Genomic DNA, 22,811 nt, shown 5'->3' with positions numbered 1-22,811 from the left:
CTTGAAGACCTCTTTGTTCTAACTTACTCCCTGTTTCTGTCCAACTATGCAGTTCGCGAGCGCGGAGATACCCATTGCGGGGTGATTCAGGCACTTTATAAATTCTAAATCTTATAAATCCTAAATCAAACATGACTTGTAAATAATACGCTTCGAACTACATTGCCTTGAGTTAGGACAAATGTGTGGTCAGTTTGCTGCAGCACTTAGAGATGCCTCAATCACTTATCCGTAATTGCACTACTCTGAGTACGTTCTCACCACAATTAATTACATAGTGCGACACCACAGTCTCACTATGTAATTAATTAGGTGGAATACATAACGAGGAGGTAATGATTAAATAATTTGCATTCTTTCATTAATTGTAAATTCATGGCCTCTCTTAGGGCGTCTACCAATACCGTTTTCAAATAGAGAATTAACAAATCTATTCATTATTAAGTTTTGGCCTCTCTGTGGGAGACCAGTGATTTAATTTGTAGACCCACGCTTTATAAGTGCAATATGTTATCCAGCAGTTGATTCAACCAGGTCCTGTTGCCCTTTCAGGGGCAATACATTGTTGATAATGCCCCCACGCCCCAGGTGCAGGGTACCAAGGCCTGTGGCCTGAAGCTGACACCGCATCCCCGAAGGAGCACTTGGGAAGGCAGCTGCACCACCACTGTCCGGAATAGCAATCCCAGATATGCCTGCCTTCTAGGAGCCCTTTTGTAAATAGTTGGGTCTGAGAAACAACAGGATTGCTGAAGGAAGGCTGGCGTTACAGGTCAGTTGTTATCAGAGCTCATCAAGAAGAGGCCTACATGCTCTGCAGTATTAGAACCTGCACGTGAATAGAGTTCAGGGCTCAGCCTTTCATTCAAAGCAATAAAATATTCAGACAAATGGAAGAATGTTTTAAGCTCAATACATGTAACCGCCAGCCAATCAAGTGGCACATCTCTGACAATTTTAATTGTCAGTTCTGAAGTTAGTACATTTCGAAGCATGTTCAGTTTTTAGCAGATTTATCTGTTATTTCTTTGATCAGTTTTTGGACTACTGGCTGTACGAGGCCAACACACTTATAAGCACCACAACTGTGGCCTTGCCACATAGTCTGGTGAATGGCACACAAAGGAATACCGTATTAACAGGGCCACTGGAACACTGGAATTATGCGGTAGGGGAGGGTCAAATTATGCTGCAGGGTTGAGTAAATATGTGGCAGGACAAAAGCAAATTATGCAGCACATGCTGTAAAAGTGCTGCTATTTCTAATTATCTGGTTTGGCTTCCCTTTTTTTTCTTCATGATATAGTGTGTACAATCCAGTCACATCGCACCCATTAAGATAATTCCACAATATTTTTTGATGAAGCTGTAATATGCGCCATGTTGTGCACCTCGTTTTGCATTGTTCACGTGTTGCTCTTTCCAGTGCTTAATTTGCAAAACAATAGTTGTCAGGGCTCCCGTCAGGAGGCCACTGCAACCTACACCACACATTGCCCCCGCCATGCTGTCACTCATAGTAACAACATAACTACTAACATCACACTTCTACAAATGTGACCATTTTGATTATTTTATACCCCCAAAGCTATAAGAATAGCAGAGTGGCAGGTAATAGTGATTTTTTTATGTATATTGTTTTGTTAGTTACCTGTTGTTGTGGTCATCTCTAAAGTAGCCAGACAGTGCCACCTTGTGGTAGACTGTCACAAGCACCAGTTTGGACAATTATGTGCTGCTGCTGAACACTGGAAACCACCGGCTCAAGTTAAGCATTGGCTCTTTCAGAGAAGTGATGTCTCCTACTTGTACTTTACTTGACTTTCCTTCTTAGTTTGAGAAAAGGGTGTATGGGGGTGAGAAGATCATGAAAATATATTACATTAAAATGTTTACCAGGCACAGGGACCCGTTGGGTTTGGGTGGCTTAAATATTCATTAGCTTACGGTGGCCTATGTGTTTTTGTTTTCCCTACATGAAAGGGCTTTGTGTGCCTTTTACAAGAAAATCCATGTGTTGCTGAGCAGGAACTTACTCTAAAGAGCTATTTTCTCTGCATCCTTGTAATGGTGCCAGTGTGCTTCTTCGACAAACTTGAAAAAAACACAATTATCTGAACAATAGTCTGTTTCCTATGAGCCATGCACATTTGGTTAGTGTTTGCAATGGGCATCTATGAAAGAACATGATTTATTTCTTACAGTCTTGGTGGTGCTAGGTTTGCTACACAGTTTACTAATAGCATATTTATTATCGGTTATTATGTGAACAAACTGCCAGTGTCCATTTTGCAAATGTTTCAATAAAGCACCATTTTTAAAGAAACATTTCTGAAAGCCAATTGGTCTGGCGTTGGCCGGCAGCCTTTTGGCAATTCTGTTTCTGTTTTGTCGCGGTGTCTGCAAAAGTTAGTTGTTCAGGAAACTGTCAGACCCACTGCAATAGGTCTTGCATTAGTGAAAGTTTGACCTATTGCAGTAGCAAATTATATTTGTTAGATTTTATGTTGTCAAAAAATATCCCAGAAGGGTGTTTATTGGAAGTATGCTCAGTTGAAACCTTTCTCCTTATAATTGCATTTAGGGTGCAGTGTCTTATGTGACTAGTGGAAGTAACTTTACAACTCCAACTGGTAACAGCCTGTGGTACTGTACCCTTTCCTTGCATTGTGGATTTTCTTTATTGCTTATGCTACTGCTGAGATTTTTTTACAACAAAAAAATCTAACCAACATTACCATTTGCAAAGCCAATAGCTCAAACTGTCAGGAATGAAAGATCTATTACATTGTAAATGCTTGTTTTTTCCAAGTCTGAAGCCATACTATCTCTTTAATATGAAGGAGCAAGACAACAGAGATTTACGAGATCTGTGGGAAAGATGATGTGACCATGTATTATATGTATTAAATGCTCTCCATTGTGCATTTAAAGGATATCACAAGCCACCTCAAAGATCCTAGACCTTCTACATGAACTTGGCCAGTGGTATCGTTCCTTTAAATGTTCATAGTACTCCTCGTGACTTGCAATATCTTTATAATGTACAACAGGAGGTACATTAACCCTTATGTCTCACCATTTTAAGTTTTTCTTTCTTGGAATGAAATATATTATCTCATACACATTTAATTCAACTTTCCAAAACTTCCATACTGTACTCTGTGAATCCTCTCCAACTAACAGTAGGTTCTCACTCACATACCTGCCAGGAATGAATCTTTCTAGACAATGTATGAAGTGGTCCATTCATCTGCTAAATTGTATCATGGTCAGTGTCTAAATATCCCTCTGTTTGAAATATATTGTGTGTGGGGAAACAGGCCGTTAGCTGTGTGACCTGCACATGTAATGGTTCCACATTCACCCGCCACAGGGAACCAGACACCAATTGTAGCATTTGACTCTCTCAGAGCAGTGAAGCAGTGTGGCCCAAGGCCTACTCAAAGGAAGTAGTGGGGGCTAGTAATCACCATTCAATGGTATGCAATAATAACACTCAATAAATAATTGTCCAGCCTGTGCTTTTTTAAGAAAAGTAAAGGTACATTTATTGCACACACAATACACAATACAATGCAGTAATTTAAAATTACACATAAGGCTGCAGGGAATCCCTTTAACAACATTACATTTGACCCATAAGGGGTGGCAACCCCACAATTCACAGTACCCCACTTCATGTAGGATATATCAAATAACCATATAATGTGGCATCAGCTTACATCAGGTCAGTGTTATCACAGTGTAATAGTAGAATCATGTCATGGTAATACTTCAGCAACCATAATCCCTCTGCACATATTATGAAGAGTCAAGCATTTCAATCATGTGCGCACATTATCAAGAATAAATCCTGATGTGCTGTTCTGCACTTATAATGAATTTCAGCCATTGCAATAAGATGCTCACGTCATCATTAATAAAATATTGTCGCCTCTCGGGAATATGAATCAGTGTCAGAATTAAAATCCCTTTAAATAAAGCATTGGCATTGACATCTTTTGATCTGGATTTTCCTAAACTCATGGTGAATAATATTTTTAAAGAAAGCATTGCAAACCATGATGAGCACTTTTCAGTAAATCATTGTTCACATCCTTATAACAACAATCTTTGAAAAAAGCATTTTCCAACATCCATCATGTCTGTGTGCCTTCTTTAATCATCTTGATGCCACAGAAACTAAAGCCATAATCTCATCCTCCCAGAGGGCTCTGCACTGCTCTTCCAGCTGTAGAGCAGGAACTCCAGCCTCGACAGTGCTTGAAAATCTTACGCAGGGCTCGGTGTGTATTTTCTCCTTGACCTTCTTAACCTAGGGTTACCTTTAGGGAGAGGTTCCTTGAGACACCTGAGGGCACAGGGCTACGTAGTGGGGGCTAGTAATCACCATTCGCTGGCATGTAATAATAACACTCAATAAATAATTGTCCAGCCTGTGCTTTTTTTAGAAAAGTAAAGGTACATTTATTGCACACACAATGCAGTAAGGAGGGTGCTTGGTCCCACATTGGGCATCCGCGCATGCCACCAAAGTTGGCCCTGGCTGCCCTGCCAGCTATCGCGTGGCAGCCTCTCTCCTACTGCTGCGGGAAGCAGCAGTTTTTTCCTCTACTGCCCGCTCTAGGGCACTCATGCTGGTGGTGGCTGCCCGCACGCCCTAGACACGGGCATGGGAAGTGGGAACAGCTTGGGCTTTGGGACTCCAAGGCCTCATGAGTACATATAAGGAGGACAAAATAGCAGTTCCCAGAATCAGAAGTTAGAGATTAGGGGCCTTTGGGAGATTACTCTGCTCTACTCAACATGAATTTAAAACTTACTTAGAAATAGGTATTTAAGCTATAGAGCATCAAAACTTCACAATTAAAAATAGGAAAACACAGTTAACACATATAATAACAGCTACTATAAAAGTATACAATAATTTCAAATGTATTAAGCATATTGTGCACTTTAAGTAGGCAGTCCCACATGATCTCAGCAGTGTATTTTGTTTCTATTTCAATAGGAAGACAAACCCCTCCAATCTAGCGTGTAGGCCATCATCAATAAACACTAGGAGGAGTATATCTAATTAAGTTGAACGAAAGAGGGGGTTGTTAAAAAGAGAAATAATCTGTGATCCACAGTCAATCAATCAGGACACTTGTAAAGTGCACTACATACCCGTGAGGGTCTCAAGGCACTGGGGGTGGGGGGGGGGGGGTGCTGCGACTGATCGAAGAGCCTGGTCTTTGGAAGGCCCGTAGGTCTTGGGTCTGCTGTAGGTTGGTGGGAGGGTGTTCCAGGTCTTGGCGGCGAAGTCGGAGAACATCTGCCACCTGCGATCGTTCTTCGGATGCGGAGGACTGTGGCGAGGGCAAGGCCGGTGGAGCGGAGCTGGCGGGTGGGGGTGTTGAAGCTGAGTCGTCTGTTGAGGTATGCTGGGCCGGTGTTGTAGAGAGCTTTGTGTGCGTGGATGAGGAGCTTGAAGGATATCCTTTTGTTGACAGGGAGCCAGTGCAGATGTCTCTGGTGAGGTGTGATATGGCTGCGGCAGGGGATGTCAAGGATCAGATGTGCTGAGGTGTTCTGGATGCGTTGCAGTCGTCTCAAGAGCTTGGCTGACGTTCCTGCGTAGAGGGCATTTCCGTATCCAGCCTGCTGGTGAAGAGGACCTGGGTGACTGTTCTTTTAGATTCGGTGGGGATCCACTAGATGATCCTGCAGAGAATTCAGAGGGTTTTGAAGCAGGATGAGGAGACGGCGTTGACTTGCTTAGTCATGGAGAGGGTGGAGTCGAGGATGACCCGTAGGTTGCGTGCATGGTCGGGCTGTCCCTAGTGTTGTCGGCCACCAGGAGTCGTCTCAAGCTGAAGGGGTAGAGCCTAGGATAAGGATCTCCGTCTTGTCCAAGTGCAGCTTCAGTCGGTTGTTCCTCATCCATTTGGCGACAACCTTTATTCCTTCGTGGAGGTTGGTTTTGGTGGTGTGAGGGTCTTTGGTGAGGAAGAGGATAAGCTGGGTGTCATCGGCGTAGGAGATTATGTTGAGGTTGTGCTGTCGGGCGACGAGGGTGAGGGGTGCCATGTAGATATTCAACAGCATTGGGCTGAGGGATGAGCCCTGGGGTATGCCGTAGATGATCTCGGTGGCATTGGAGCGGAAGGGGATGAGGTGGACACTCTTTGTTTTGCCGGAGAGGAAGGAGGTGGTCCAGTCCAGAGCCTTCTCTTGGATCCTGGCGTCGTGTAGGCATGTTCGTAGTGTGCGGTGGCAGACCGTGTCGAAGGCTACTGACAGGTCCAGGAGGATGAGGGCCGCTATTTCTCCGTTGTCTAGCAGGGCCCTGCTGTCGTCGGTGGCGGCGATGAGGGCGGTTTTGGTGCTATGGTTGCTGCGGAACCCTGACTGGGATGGGTCCAGGATGCTGTTCTCCTCGAGGTTGCGGGTCAGTTGTTTGTTGATGGTTTTCTCGATGACCTTTGCCGGGAACGGGAGCAGGGAAATGAGACGAAGGTTCTTGAGGTCCTTGGGGTCCGCCTTGGGCTTCTTGAGTTAGGCGTTGATCTCGGCATGTTTCCAGCTTTCCGGGAAGGTTGCTGTCTCGAAGGAGATGTTGATGGCCTTGCTGGGGATTCTTCTGTTAGTTTCAATCCGCAGATCTGAGAAGCTCTGCACCTCTCACATATTTATTTAGTGTTCTCTTCAGTCAAGCAGGAGAGCATTCCTGTCCAATGAGGTGCAAGGCAACACCCCAGAGCATGACCACTTCCTTCAAAGTGTGGCATAACCTTCTCCCAGAAAGCACTATTCCTCCAAAATTCATCATGACTGAACTCTCAGCAGAGCATAAAGAACTAACTAAACCAACTCTCAGTATGGCTCATTTCCATAGCTCTATACCCCATAACACCTGTTGATTACTTTCCGGAGATGTGGTGCGATGGCTGTGCTGGCTTTGTTGAAGATGTGGTGTGGGCCCGGAGATGTGGTGCGATGGCTGTGCTGGCTTTGTTGAAGATGTGGTGTGGGCATGGATCTAATGGTGACCCGGAGTGGATGGTGTTCATGATATTGCTGGTGTTCTCATCATTGATGCAGGTCCAGGAGAGCAGGCAGTTGGTGCGGGTGGTGGTGGTGGATGTCTCAGTGGTAGTCGGGGCGGTCATAGCGTTGAAGCTGTCATGGATGTCGGCGATCTTGCAGAGGAAGAAGGTGGTCAGCAAGTCACACAGGTCTTGCGAAGGTGGGATGTCGTTGGAGCTGGGGTTGGAGAGTTCCTTCCCGATAATAAAGAGCTCTTTGCTGTTGTGTGTGTTGTTGTCTAGGAGGTCTTTTAAGGAGGCCCTCTTGGCGGCTCTGATGAGGTGATGGTGTCTGCGGGTGGCATTCTTGTGGACTGCGTAGCTGTCCGGTGTTCGTTCGCGGAGCCAGTTCTTCTCCAGTTTTCGGCATGTTCGTTTGGAGGCCTGGAGGTCTTCGGTGAACCAGGTGGCTTTCTTGCTGGTGTGGCTGTTGGAGGGTTTCTTAAGCGGGCGAGGGTGTTGGCGAAGTTGCCGATCCACTGTCTTAGGTTGTGGGAGGTGATGGTGGGGTCGGCGGGTAGCCTCATGGCGAGGATGGTCATTAGCTGGTCTTCGGTGACTTTGCCCCAGCTGCAACGAGGCATCTGTTGGGTGGGATGGTGTGTGGTGGGCTTCCAGAAGGTGAAATGGATGCAGTGATGGAAGGTCCAGTGGGGTTCGGTGGTGTGGTTGAAGGAGATGTGAGGGCTTGCGGAGAAGATGGGGTCAAGCGTGTGGCCGGTGACGTGGGTGGGTGTTGTCACGAGTTGTCTGAGTCCGAGGTTGGCGAGGTTGGCGGTCAGGGTGGTGGAGTTGGTGTCGTTGTTGTTGTTGTGCTCGAGGTGGAAGTTAAGGTCCCCGAGGAGGATGTAGTCCTTGGAGGCGAGGGCGTGTGTGCTGATGAAGTCGGAGATTGAGTCGCTGAACTGTGGACAGGGTCCGGGGGTCTGTAGATGAGGGTTTCTCTGAGGGTGGTGTCGGGGTCAGTGTGGATTTGGAAGTGCAGGTGTTCGGCGGTGCTGAGGGTGTTGTCGGTGTTGGTTGTGACACTGAGGGTGTTCCTGTGGACGATGGTGATTCCTCCTCCTACTCCGTTGGTGTGGTCCCTGTGGGTGATCTTGTAGCCTTCCGGGATGGCTATGGCGATGTTGGGTGTTGAGGAGGGGTTCAGCCAGGTCTCCGTCAGGAAGGCGACTTCTGGGGAGGTTGAGTCGAGGTCCCAGAGTTCAACTGAGTGTTTGCGGGCAGAGCGGGTGTTTAGGAGGATGCATCTGAGGTAGTTGGGCTCTTTCCTGGGCGGAGGTTTGGCGGGGCGGATGCTGGTGAAGCTGCAGTTCCGGCAGGTGAAGGGTCCTTGGGCGTTCACGGGGGCCAGGGGTTCTGGCGCTTTGCACAGAAATATAAGTGTTTGTTTTTTTCCATGTTAACCTTTTCTGCTGGAGCACGTTGTGGTCCCCAATTGCTGTTCGTGAGGTCCTGAGAACCTAGGCTGTACCAATGTGTACTCCTTTTAACATTTGGAAAACCTGGGCAATAAAAACGTTTTGTCTCCAAAGACATCAGGAGATGAATTTGGGGGTCATGAGCCATTAGGAGTAAAATGTTATGTTTCCAAATGTACTCCCACCAACCTTATGTGTATTTGCAAATTACTACATAGAATTGGGTAGTGTGTGTGTATGTAATAAATGCACTTTTACTTTTCTAAAGAAAAGCACGCGCTGGACAAATATTTATTGAGGCTTGACAATTATTTATCAAGTGTTATTATTGCATGCTAGCAAATGGTGGTTACTAGCCCCACTACTTTCTTGAGTAGGCCTTGGACTGCTCGGCTTTGCTATCCTAAGAGAGTCAAGCACTACAATGGGATGTTAGGGTCCCAGTGGAGGGTGATGGTGGACCCATTATGTTTCAGGCCACACAACTAACGGCCCGTTTCCCCACACAGAATATATATATCAAACAGAGTGATACACTGTCAGTGAAATAATTTAGAAGAGGAATACACCTCTTCCTGTAATGTCTAGAAATATTTATGTATTGCAGGTATGTGAGTGAGAACCTACTGTTAGCTGGAGGGGATTCCGGCCAGTAAAGTATGGAGGGTACATGCCTAGTTTTGAAATTTTGCATTAAGTGTGTGTGAGATAGCATACTTCATTCCAAGAGAAAAGAAATGAGTTAAAACAGTGAGACATATGGGATAATGTACCTCCTGCTCTACAATATAAAGATGTTGCAAGTCACGAGGAGTTCTGTCAACATTTAGAGGAACTAGACCACAGGTCATAGATCTTCGAGATGGCTTACAATACGCTGTAAATGCACATTGGAGAGCATTTTATTACATATAATACATGGTCACACCATCACACTTCCCACAAATCTCTTAAATCCCTGCGGTCTTGCTCCTCCATATTAAAGAGATAGTATGGTTACAGATATGAAGAAAAAAAGAAGGATCAGTAGTGCTATGATAAACTCACCAATAGGCAGCTAGTAATTTGCTGCACAAATAAACTAGACTCAGTTTAATGTGAATTAGATTTAAAAAGTGCTGTAGCTCAATATAAGATATGATATTTCGGGCGAAGAAAATAAAAATGCTGCTACAAAATCTCTCCTTTCGTTTTATCCCTGTTCAGTCTTTAGAAAATCAGATTCTACAAATTAAAAGTCAGTTCTTGCTTTCTTTGTTTAAATGCAGCTAAAACAAATCTATGGCCTGCCTTTCAACTTGTCTGCTGGCAGTATCCAATATAATATGATAGAACAATTCAGCTATAGTAAGTTATTAAAGTTGACAGTAACATCTGTTTATTATTACAGAACACTACAGACATCACAACCCTGCCACAATAAGGAAGCTAGAGGCAGGTTTTTATAATGGGATTGCAGACCTCCATGAAGTTGAAGACTCTTTTGGTCACAGCAATGCCTTATATAAACATGGTAAATCAGCTGATCCCAGCATGTAGCAGTTCATCTGTGTGAGTGAAAACATAGAGGCTGTAAAGCATTGATTGATGCGCCATCTCAGAGCACCGTGCAGCATATAAAAGAAGGAGAGGAAGCAGTATACAAGGTACCAGTCAGGGAATAGTGAAACAAGCGCCTTTAGAGTTTCCTTTAAAGCTAAAGTAGATTTCTGTGAAAAAGTCTATGAGCAGTTGATTGCATAGAAGGAGCAGAGAGGGACTTCGGGAACACTTCAGGCCTGCGTTAGAGTTTGGGTTGAGGTTTTAAGGTGGATTGGGCCATCACAAATGCAGCTATAGAAAATCCACCACATTTAGGAAACCCATGCAGTAAAATCCAACAAAATGCTGCTGGCAGAATACCTGCCAAATGTGGACGTTGGAAATGTATCCTGGGGAGGAGGGTGTGTGGAGGGTCAACCTGGTCAGTGCCCAAGTATTCTGTCTCCTTAAGATGAAGTGGGTATTTGTCAGCATTTTAGGTAAGCAATACTTCTCTTTCCAGGAAAATTCATCTATTCACCCCGCAGTCTTTTAGGAAAGGAGTATCACCATAATTGTCCTGGCAATCTTTCAGGAAGTGATCTTAGCTCATTACTCTCCCTACCTTAATAGTAAGATCCTAAGATCCATGCCCCTCTCCCATCTGGAGGATCTAACTCCACATGTACAAGGAGACCTTGATAACTCTCTTCCAGGAGTATATCTACCACATGACACACATAAATAGGGCACATATGCCTCAAGAGGGTTGTACAGGGAATCTGAAATTTTCTTTCTAAATTCTTCGCACACCCCTCTGAGACCCTCTGTGTGACACAAGTGGAAGGTACCTGTCGTTCAAATGTCACAACAGCATCGTCCATGTGCCGCAAGCTCTCTTCCCTCCTCTTTTGTGCCTCCTCCACTTTCTTCATGGTCTGCCTCCTCCGCATCCATTTCAACGCGAGGAAGGTTGTAGCTGAGACACAGAGGAGGGCAAGTATCAGCCGAGGGTCCAACATGCCCAGGGGCAGCATCTGTTTCAAAATGTTGGGGATCATGGCTAATTCCTTCTGTTTCTTTCCAGCTTCTGCTCAGAGACTCTGTCCTTTTCAAATGATCAGAAGGCTTTTGTACACAGCACTTATGGCAAAGTGCTGGAGAAAGTGTACAATCCAAAAAAGGAGAAGGGGCCCAAAATAGCATGTGGGCGTTGAAGCATGCAAGACTTTTGAGGGATGGATTAATTGGCCACTGAACATTTCTTCATTTCAATGTCAGAGCCAGACTTTATTTAACTGCAGAGAGTGCTGTATCCTCAAATGACCTCTATTGAAGGAGGACTTGGACTGGCACTCCCACCTTTTGGTCAGAGATGTGATTAATAAAACTGTAGCTCTGTGCCAAATTTTGGTTGCTGAAGGCTTCTTAGAGCAGAAATTGTATTGCAGATTGCAATTTAAACCAAGTGCATTTAAGCGTAAATGTTCAGAATCCATGTTTATGTCCAGTTTTTAAAAAAAGGGATCCTAGCATATGACCAATGCCATACTTACCCAGGAGAAGCTAATCAACTCAAATCTGCCCCACTCTGTATAAGGTCTTGACCAGAAAGGTGCCGCAGGGCATTCATTGTAGTGTCATGGCAGCCCATCCTGCTCTGAAGGGAGCCTCCATAGCCTGCAGCCTACCACAAAAATACTAGAGCGGCAGAATCAGGGCAGTCCAGTCCCGCTCTTACCATGTAGAGACCCACGTGTTATTTTAATCACTGGGAAGACATGACCAGTGCCTACATCCATACATAAAGGCTAGAACCAACAGTCTGGACGAAAACAATTACAAGATTCACGTATATGAAAAAAGACCACAATTTATTGATCATACAGTAATTAAAAAAGTGGACGGTTAAAAGACCACTTGACACTGATTTTTAAAACAATGAAATCAATAAAAAAACAATAAAAAACCTGACATTCAATATTGACCAGCAAAATTGATACATGAAGACAGAAAACAGTAAGACATTAAACTCGTGCAATACTAAGCGTATATTCAAACCCTATTTCTGACACCAATGTTATGTACACAACAATACAGTGTATCAACAAGGATATCCGAGTCAAGAATTATACTGAAGAGTGCGTCGACGCGTTTTGGTGGTTTCTCGCAATTCTATCCACCTTTGTCGAGAATTATACTGAAAAGTGCGTCGACGCGTTTCGGTGGTTTCTCACAATTCTATCCACCTTTGTCAAGACTACGCGAAGGACTGCCTGCTTCTCTGGTTACGTGAGAAGCAGGCAGTCCCACGCAACCAGAGAAGCAGGCAGTCCTTCGCGATTCTATAGTGAAACAATTGTTTTCATCGCAAGGACATGACGTAAGCGCCCCTGGTTCCCTTTTAAATGGAAAGAGAAGCGCACTACAAGGCTTAACTATTTGAAACGACCACTGCCAACGTTTAAGCGCTCTAGTAACAGGACTTTTTACCGGTAACTCGATAAAGAGACGCAATTTTAAAATGGATATATGAAGCCAGTATTTCGTTGCCTACACCATATTTTATTGTGAAAAATAATGGAAATCTGACAACATCCAAAAGTGGATTTAAAGGGAGATTATATTGACCCCTGTACTACGACAGATATCAATTGTAGTCTTGACAAAGGTGGATAGAATTGTGAGAAACCACCAAAACGCGTCGACGCACTCTTCAGTATAATTCTCGACTCGGATATCCTTGTTGATACACTGTATTGTTGTGTACATAACATTGGTGTCAGAAATAGAGTTTGAATATACGCTTAGTATCGCACGAGTTTAATGTCTTACTGTTTTCTGTCTTCATGTATCAATTTTGCAGGTCAATATTGAATGTCAAGTTTTTTATTGTTTTTTTATTGTTTTCATTGTTTTAAAAATCTGTGTCAAGTGGTCTTTTAACCGTCCACTTTTTTAATTACTGTATGATCAATAAATTGTGGTCTTTTTTCATATACGTGAATCTTGTAATTGTTTTCGTCCATAAAGTTTTATAAATTTCATTTCTGTTCAAGGGAATCTCTCCTTCTTACATTGGTTGGTTAACCCTACTTCCCTTGATTTTTGTTAAGGGGTACCTCTCATATTTTCTCTCTAGAACCAACAGTCTCACAAAGCAACCATAGACAAAGCCAGTAGGCCTGACTTTTATATCAGTACTTAACTACATAAGCACACAACCTATAAGCATGATGAAACACATAATGCCCATAAATGTGCATATTGTCCTAAAGACCTTGGGACAGATTTATTAATGTTTTGCGTCACCCTTGCATTGCGCAAAGGGGTCAAGGGTGATGCAGAACCTAAATGAAATTTATCTAGCAATGCAAGGCCATCTTGCATGGCACTGAATGGGAGGAAAAATCTGGAGTAACGCAAGGCAGTGCAGTTCACTGCCTTGCGTTACTGTGCCCCGGTGAGGCATTCCATGAGGGGAGCATGGGTCTTCCTACACATCCACCCATGGATTTTGGTGCATTCCTAGATTTACCCTGAGTGGTAGACCTGGGAATGCATCAAAATGCTACGCCTCGCCAGGTGAGACATAATGAGGAGAAATGTCTTTATTTCTCCTTGTCTTTTCCTCTTTCTATGTGAGCTGCATTCGGCAGCAGAGGCAGAGAGAAGAAAATGCCTCTGAGGATTATTTTGTGCAGGAAGGTGCATGCAGGCACCCTTGCACCATGATGCACGGGTGTCTGCATTGGTGCTAGGCTGCTAATTGTGCGTCAGTTCATGCAGAGGACAGGAATATGACATATCTTGATAGATGTGGCGCATTCTTGCCCTTCCTCTTTCATGCAGTAAAGCTCGGAAAGGTGTCTTGCTGCATTGCACTGCTTGAAAGTTTGATTAATATGGCCCCTTGCCTTAAGGATCTGTTGACTTCCATATGACACTACTACACCCTGGATCTTCTTTGGATGTCCTTTAAACCTGCTATGTAGGTTTTATAAAGTAACCCGAAAGGGTTCATTAATCATGAAGGTTAGTCTTTGGACCCCAGGTGTAAATGGTCTGTCGAAGCGACCTTCCTTGTACAGACCACTTGTAATGAAAGCTATCCCAATCTTCATGGAAATAGACCCCAAGAAAGTCCTTATATATTCCCCCACATGATTTCATCAACATTAACGATGCATGCTGCTCTTTAACTGGTCTTTAAGGTTTGCATGTGTGTTCAAGCAGAATAAAGGTATGTGGATGCAAGGACATGATGATAAGGATTTTATCCTGGCCTCTTAGTTACATGAATGTTAGGTTGTTTGTGTAAAGCTTGGCCAGTTCACAAGATTGGATATTGGGAAGGAATGCTCAGCTGTGCTCAGCATTTGATAACGAGGCAAGCCGAGCCCCAGTCCCATTCAAAACTTGAAACAAAGCAGCATGTGACAAAATCAAATCTCGAGAAACTAAGCATATGTCCAGAGTACACACCAGTTTGCTTCTAAACGGACAGACTAACCAGCTCTAAAAACCACCATTATGGAAACAAATTTAACAAGTTAATATATTTTATTTATATGTCCATTAATTTGTTTAGCGTTAAAGCCTTTCTGTGTATCCAAATGCTGTCAGCCATAGTAATTGGCTGGTTATGAACGGTTTCAACTGGAATCAATTTTGACATATGTGTATGGATAGTGTATAAATACATGCATTATTAACCCCCATCAGGAAGGATGTAGCATAGTGGTGTTTTAATTCACAGGTATCACATTTTATATATCTCAAGTTAACTCTTTACTGTACTCAGTACTATTTGTCCTCTTTGTCCTGCAACTTGAAACCTGAATTTAAATGTTAATTCCCGGCTGCCCACCAGAAATAGTCTTTGTTTGGTGATGCCCCTCACAGGGTGGTCTCTGGTCTACCCTACACACTAAGGGTCATGAGGTTGTGCGTTTGACTGTGATCAAGAAGGAGAAAAGGCTGGGCCTCACTTGAAGGGTCTCCTTCACTTTGCATAAACAGCCTCTGCAGTCCCGCCCCTCCACCTGCCCCACCATGTTCCAAGGGGCAATGCTTTAGGGCATTTAATAAGCAGCTCCTTGCTAACAAAGGGAGGCTTAACCCATTCACCTTCACCTCAGTGTGAAGATCTCCACCCTCCAGCCACAGTAATGCAGACAATACACTTCTGCTGTCTAGGGAAGCTGTCCTTGCCTTCCAGTTCATCAGCTGCTACAACAAGGGGCATCCAAAGGGATCGCACTTTGCATTTATAATAAATGAAGTCAGCCAAACCTGAGGATGAATATCACACGACATCCAATCCAGCATTTGCAGAATCTCATTATCATAATTGCATTATTTACCCATATATTTGATTACTTTTCTATGATCTTTGTATCACTGTTTCCTTTCAGGACATCCTAAAACCTTGATATTTCCAAATATTTTACTTCATGTTTTGAATCACTGAGCTGATCATGTGAACTTGCTCGAGTTGTGGTCTAGTGGTAGCATAGCAGTGGACAGACTGTTCAGCTGATTTTAACGCCTATCGAAAGTACCTGATATATCACTATCTTCACATGCAAATCAGGCTGTTTCAATATAGACTTTCGTATCATCAAATTGCATGCTATCTCAAAAAGCATCCCTGTGTTTCTGAATCCTGCATGAAAAACTGGCCTTCACTTAAAATGTCTGGGCCCGATTCACAGAACTAACTTAAGACAAAATCCTAAACTTCCTACTTTTGGTATTCATAGAAGTTAGGATTTTGTCTTAAGTTTGTCTTAAGACAGACTTAAGACAGACTTAAGACAAAATCCTAACTTAAGTCTGTCTTAAGTCTGTCTTAAGTCTGTCTTAAGACAAATTTAAGACAAAATCCTAACTTCTGTGAATACCAAAAGTAGTAAGTTTAGGATTTTGTCTTAAGTAAGTTCTGTGAATCGGGCCCCAAGATTGCCATTCCTCCTTTTTTCTTTCAAATGCACATCTTCTTCCCTTCCATCTCTGGAATGCCTCCTCTCTCTCAGTACAACATCTCTAAGTCACATGCATCGCTGCCTTAATGTCTTGTAGTACATTACTCTAAATTGCCCCTAACTCATTTCAAAGATTACTACCGCTCCTGTTTTTTAAAGTCATACTCCTGTGACCTATAATACTAAATCTCCTCTTGCTCATCTTTTAACTCCTCCAACTCACATAACCCACCTTCCCACAGATGATCACACCAAACTCCTGTTAATTTTAATCTGCCATAAATAAACTGGAATTAATAAATGGAATGGGTTGCTTCAAAGCTCAAGACTAATCCCAATATGTAAAAATTCTGGCTTCCGGAGCAGCATGCTGACCAGCCTATAGTGCTTCAACACCATGCTGTTAGTATCGGTGAATGCAATGTCAATGTAAGGCATTATATATGTACGCATAAAAATGTCAATATCAGTAAATGAAATGTCAATGTACACCATAATCCATGCATGCACAGCAATGTCAATACCAGTAAAAGTGATGTTGATGTATGCTATGAGAAATGAACGCATAATAATGAGAATGTCTGTAAATATCATATCAATTACCACCATTTCATATGTACATATCATAACAAACTCATATCGCTGCTGTCAAATTTACCCAAGAGGACCTCCCCATCAACCCTGAGTCAGAGATACGTGGTCAGACAGGCCCTGCAACCCACAATCAAGCCTACCGATTGATAGGTCTCAGGTGGGGTTACACTTAGCCCGAAGATAAAAATGCAAACAGGGAAAACCCTGATCGATCCTACAGAAAGGCAGTTACACCACAAACAGTCCGAGGAGATTGGCCCTAATAAAACATGTTTGGCTAAGGGCTCGGGTTTCCAAAATACCACAAAGTCAGATGCCACATGCAGTTAGGAGCTTTGAGCCAATTATAACACAGCATGCGCACACAGGCAGTTATCACAAGCTACCCATGCTGGACAATTGGGCCCGACGAGGTCATAAGCAACCTGAGTCCCCCTTATCAGATGGTTGTATTTATGGTTCATGACAAGGCTTGTATCTTTATGTTTTACAAGAACGTGTAATCATTTTAGTATATCTCAAGAACTGTCTATATTTCCAAACTTCTCTACATTGAGACTGCCTTCAGACACAACTCTGTTGATGCGCTGCTGGCCACTGCGTTTAATTAAACCAACTTGTTACTGTTTTGCCAAACGCCTCTTGTCTTTTCATTTTTTAAAGGTAAATTCATATCCAACCAACAATGCCATTGGTAGTAAGCACTATATCTACAGTGTCCTTCAGAGGTCGTTGAAGCCAAAATGTTTATATATCCCAGGTTTTTCGGGTACCACGATGTCAGCAACAGCACTTGGGGGCAAAGACCCTCTCCAGTAGAGTTGGTAAACTTGGAAAATAACAGAGACTTATGTGTCTGTGGATCACAGATTAGGGATAATATGGAGCACTTCCTTTTAAACTGCCCGCTTTTATTCAACTTAATTAGCAATGTGGCTCCTAGTGTTTATTGATGATGGCCTACAAGCTAGAATGGAGGTGTCTGACTTCCTGTTGAAATGGAAATAAAATACACAGAAGAGGCTTATTTAAGGTGTAAACTATGTTTAATAAATCAGAAATTATGATATACTTTTATAGTAGCTGGTAAAAACTGTGTTAAATGTGTTTCCTGAATTAAATTGTAAAGTTTTGATGATCTTCAGTCTAAATAACAATTTCTAAGTAAGCATGTTGAGTGTAGCAGGGTAAACACCTTAATGCCCCTAACCTCTAACTTCAGATTCCAGGAATTGCCATTTTTTTCCTTCTTAAATGAACTCATGAGGCCTGAGGACTCCAACCACCAAAATGTTCCAACTTCCTGTGCCCGTGTCTGGGACGAGCGAGCAGCCACCCCCAGCATGAGTGCACTGCCCATAGGATGGGGTGGTGGAGGAAAGAGCTGCCTGTTCCCACAGCTGAAGGAGAGAGATTGCCAAGCAGGAACAGACAGGACAGGCTCCCTGAGCTGCCCCAAACCTTGGTAGCACACAGGGGTGCACAAGGTGGGATGGGGCACCCCCCCCCCCCCCAGAATAAAAAAACAAAAAGGGAAACAGGCTACTCGTGAGGCCGCATAGACAAGAAAGGCAGTGGCAGAAGCCACCAACAAAGTATGCACAAGCTTCCAAGAGAACGACCATAAGGCCCTGCAGGGATTGACATGGATGAAGCCATGTTGCTGTTGTGGTGGCCTTAGGATAATGGGACTACCACCAACAAGTGCCAGAGTGCAGGGGATCTATAGAAGCCCCCCCAACTTCCCCAGGAATCTCAAGGAACAACTCCAAAAAAGGTGTTCAATGAGAAAAAGATACCATTAGTCCTGGCTAAGATTTTCAAGCACTCTCCAGGCTGGAGTTCCAGAACTACAACTGAAAGTGCAGCACAGAGCTCTCTTGGGGTTGAGTTTATGGCAGCAGATTCTGTCGCATTAAGATGGTTAAAGAAGATACAAAGACACAGTGGATGTTGTAAAATGCTTATTTAAAGATAGTTGTTAGAAGAATTTGAACAACGCTTTATTGAAAAGTGTTCTTCATGATGTTTTGGCAATGCTTTCTTTAAAAATATTATTCACCATGAGTTTATGCAATGCTCTGTTCATAGATGTCAATGACAAGTGATTTATTTAAAGCGTTTTGAATGCTGACAGTTATTCATATTCCTGAGAGGCTACAATATTGTATTAATGATGATATGAGCACCTTATTCCAATGCCTGGTTACTCATAATAAGTGCAGATGAGCACATCATGCTTTACTATTAATATTGTGTGCACATGACTGGAATGCTTGACTATTCATAACAAGTGCAGAGGGATTATGGTTGCGAAAGTTAGTGATGAATTGAAGTATTACCATGATGTGATTGTACTCTTCCACTGTGATAATATTGACCTGATATAAGCTGGTGCTCCCATATGTAGTTATCTGCCGTATTGTACTTGAAGGGGGTACTGTGAATTTTGTGGTCATTATCCATTAGGGGTCAAAGGTAATGTTGCTAAAGGTATTCCCACCAGCCTTATGTATATAGTTTTAAAGTACTGCATTGTATTGAGTAGTGTGTGTGTAATAAATGTATGTTTACTTTTCTAAAGAAAAGCACAGTCTGGACACTTATTTAATGAGTATTATTATTGGGAGCCAGCGAATGGTAATTACTTGCCCCCACTACTTCCTTGAGTAGGCCTGGACTGCTCTGCTTTGCTATCCTGAGAGATTCAAGTGCTTTAATGGGTGTTTGGTTTCCAGTGGTGGGTAAATGTGGACCCATTATGTGTGCAGGCCATACACCTGAGGACCTGTTTCCTCACTCACAATATATTTAAAACAGAGGAATGATTACACTGACAGTGATTGGATTTAGCGGAGGTATACACCACTTCCTGTAATGTCTAGAAATGTCCATGCACAGCAGGTATGTGAGTGAGGACCTACTGTTAGTAGGAGAGGATTAAGGGGAGTACAGTATGGAGTGTACAAGTCTAGGTTTTGGAATGTTTCATTAAATGTCTGTGAGATAGCATACTTCATTCCAAGAGAGTACAACTGAGTTAAAATGGTGAAACATATGGGATAAAGTAACTCCTGCTGTACATTATGAAGACATTACAAGTCATGAGGAGTACCATAAATATTTAGAGGAAAGATAGCACAAGCCAAGTTCATGTAAATGTCTTGGATCTTTGAGGTGGCTTGCAATATCCTTTGAATGCACATTGGAGAGCATTTTATACCATTTAATACATGGTCACACCATCATCCTTCCGTTAAATCTCTTAAATCCCTATTGTCTTGCTCCTTCGTATTAAAGAGATAGTATGGTTGTAGACATGAAGAATAAAAATAAGTATCTGTAGTTCTATATTAAACACACCAAAAGGCAGCTAGTAATCTGTTGCACAAACATATTAGAATCATTTTAATATGAATTAGATTTAAAAAGTGCTGCAGCTCAAAATGAGAACTGGTAATTATGTTTTGAAAAATCAGATCCTACAAATAAGAACTCAGAATTTGCTTTATTTGTTTAAACTGCAGCTACAAAGAATTTCAGTGACCTTTCTTTCACTTTGGCTGCTGGCAGCACGCAGTATAATAGCACAATTTAGCTATAGTAGATTATTAAAGTTGACAGTAACATCTTTTTATTATTACAGGGACTACAAAATTCACAACTCTACTGTAATAAAAACGTTAAAGGCGAGTTTTTATAGTAGGATTGCAGGCCTCCATGTGATTGAAGACTCCATTTGTCACTGCAATGCCTTATATAAAGGGGAAGAATCCGGTATTCCCAGCATGTAGCAGTTCATATGTGTGGGCAAATGCATTGTGGCTGTAAAGCACTGATTGATGGGCCATCTCAGGGCACTGTGCATCATTTGATAGGAGGAGAGGAAGAATGGTACAAGGTACCAGCAAGGAACAAGTGGAACAAACACATTTAGAATTTCCTTTGAAGCTAAAATAGATTATTTTCTGTCCAAAATAAATTCTATGAGCAATTAATTACACAGAAGTGGCAGAGAGGGACTATGAGAACACCCCAGGCTTGAGTTAGAGTCTGGGTAGAGGTGTCCAGGTGGGAAGGCCACCGCCAATGCAGCTATAGAAAATCCACCACTACTAGGAAACTCATGCAGGAAAATCCAACAAATGCTGCTGGTGGAATACCTGCCAAATCTGGACACTAGAAATGTACCCTGGAGAGGAGGGAGCGTAGAGGGTGACCCTGGTCAGTACCCTGGAGAGGAGGGAGCGTAGAGGGTGAACCTGGTCAGTGTCCACATAGTCTGTCGCCTTAAGATGAAGTGGGTCTTTGTCACCATTTTAGGAAAGCTGTACTTCTCTTTCCAGGAAAAATAGTCACTTTACTGGCAGTCTTTTAGGAAAGTAATATCACCTTCCTTTACTTGGAATGTCTTTCAGGAAGTGATCTCAGCTCATTACTCTTCCTACATTGGAAGTAAGATCCACCCCACCTTGTCCCTCCATCTAGAGGAATTAACTTCACATCTACAAGCATACCCTGTTGGCTCTCTGCCTGGAGTACATCCACCAGATTGTGCACAATGAATAGGCCACATATGCCTCCAGAGGTTTGTACAGGGAATCTGACATTTTTCTTTCTAAATTCTCCCTTATGCACACCCTTCCGAGACCCTCTGTGTGACGCAGATGGAAGGTACCTGTCGTTCAAATGTCAAAACAGCATCCTCCATGTGCCGCAAGCTCTCTTCCCTCTTCTTTTGCGCTTCCTCCACTTTCTTCACTGTCTGCCTCCTACGGATCCATTTCAATGTGAGGAAGACTGTGGCTGAGCCGCAGAGGAGGCCGGGTATCAGCCTAGGGTCCAACTCGCCCTGGGGCAGCATCTGCTTCAGGTTGACGGGTATCATGGCTGTTTCCTTCTGTTTCTTTCCCAATTCTGCTCAGTGACTCTGTCCTCTTCAGACAATCCGATAGCATTGGGACACAGCACTATTGCGCTGCAGAAAGAGTACAGAGTAAACAAGGAGAAGGTCACCAAAATAGCATGAGGGCTTTCAAGCATGCAATAGTTTCCAGGGCTGGATTTATTGGCCAGCGAACTAGCTTCATTCCAAAGTCAGTGCCAGGCTTTATTTAACCACACAGAGTCCTGTATCCTCAGATGACCCCCTTTTAAGGCCGTCTTGGGTTGGTGCTCCCTCTTGTGGTCAGAGACGTGATTAATAAACCTGCAGCTCTGTATCACATTTTGGCTGCTGCAGGATTCTTAGCGCAGAACTGTTATTGCACATTGCAATTTGAATCAAGTGCATTTAAGTGTAAATGTTCAGAATCCACTTTTATGTTCATTTCATTTCATAAGGCTTTATTCGGAACAAAAAGCAAGTCCATAAAAGCACAGCATAAAAAAGATTACAGTATAAAACAACAGCCATAAAGAGCAAAGGATACAACAATTAAAAAAGGTTAAAAAAGCATACTTTTCCTAGCATTGATTGATTTGAGAATGAAAGTAGCCGTATAAAAACAAACATCGGGATGATGTAAATTAAAAAGCAGGTTCATGGAGTCTCGTATTGTCCTTACACCAAACTTTACAAACAAGGGCTTCAGATAGCCAATCCACAGATATTTGTACAGCTGGCAAAGCAAAAGAAAGTGCACAGTGCTTTGTGGGGTAAAATGATCACACGAACAGGGGCCAACAGGGTGTAAATGCAGAGAGGGGAAGGCCACAAGATGGTGGACTACTCCAGTTCTCAGTCTAGCCAGCAGAAACCGATGTGCTTTCCAGGTCACTTGTGATAAATACGGTTGAAAACCCACAAATTCATTTAAATCATGATAAAGAACACAGGAAGAAAGTTCAGCACTGTTTTGATGTTGCCTTATAGATAGCTGTTGTAAAAAGCAGCCCTTAAGTTCAGTTTTAGACAGCTTATTAGCCCCGCATCGGTCCACAATGATATTAATATTAAAGATCTCACGGAAATTGTCCACAATATACTTTAACCATGGAATCTTTTCATAGTGATCCAAAGAAAGGCAATAAGAGATAATGGCTCTACACAATGAGGTCTCTTCTTTTATCCAAATAGAGCGCCATAGCATCAGAGGTCTGAGGAGGATCAAGTCGGCAAGATGATAAATACCCAATTCGTTATGCACTAAAACATTTGAGACAGAGCTTGGCAGGCACAGAAGTCTCTTCAAGAAGACATTCTCCTCGACCTG

General features: G+C 43.0%; 1 protein-coding gene across 2 annotated transcripts in view; it reads right to left on the bottom strand.

The window, feature by feature from the left end:
- Nucleotides 1-21,589, bottom strand: part of LOC147747105 (vitamin D3 hydroxylase-associated protein-like) — a 289,799-nt gene extending 268,210 nt beyond the window's left edge. The window contains exon 1 of one of the 2 annotated variants that reach the window (XM_086952355.1): nt 21,275-21,589. In XM_086952355.1, the coding sequence (XP_086808481.1) occupies nt 21,275-21,484 (210 nt within the window). In that variant the 5' untranslated portion in view covers nt 21,485-21,589. Of the gene's footprint in view, nt 1-10,866; nt 11,095-21,274 lie in introns of those variants that run through there. The other variant, XM_086952356.1, reaches the window with a different exon arrangement.
- Nucleotides 21,590-22,811: the final 1,222 nt, after the last annotated feature.

The sequence above is a fragment of the Lissotriton vulgaris genome, chromosome 1_1, assembly GCF_964263255.1.
Source record: "Lissotriton vulgaris chromosome 1_1, aLisVul1.2, whole genome shotgun sequence".
Classification (NCBI taxonomy): domain Eukaryota; kingdom Metazoa; phylum Chordata; class Amphibia; order Caudata; family Salamandridae; genus Lissotriton; species Lissotriton vulgaris.
This window is presented reverse-complemented; position numbering and strand designations above follow the sequence as displayed.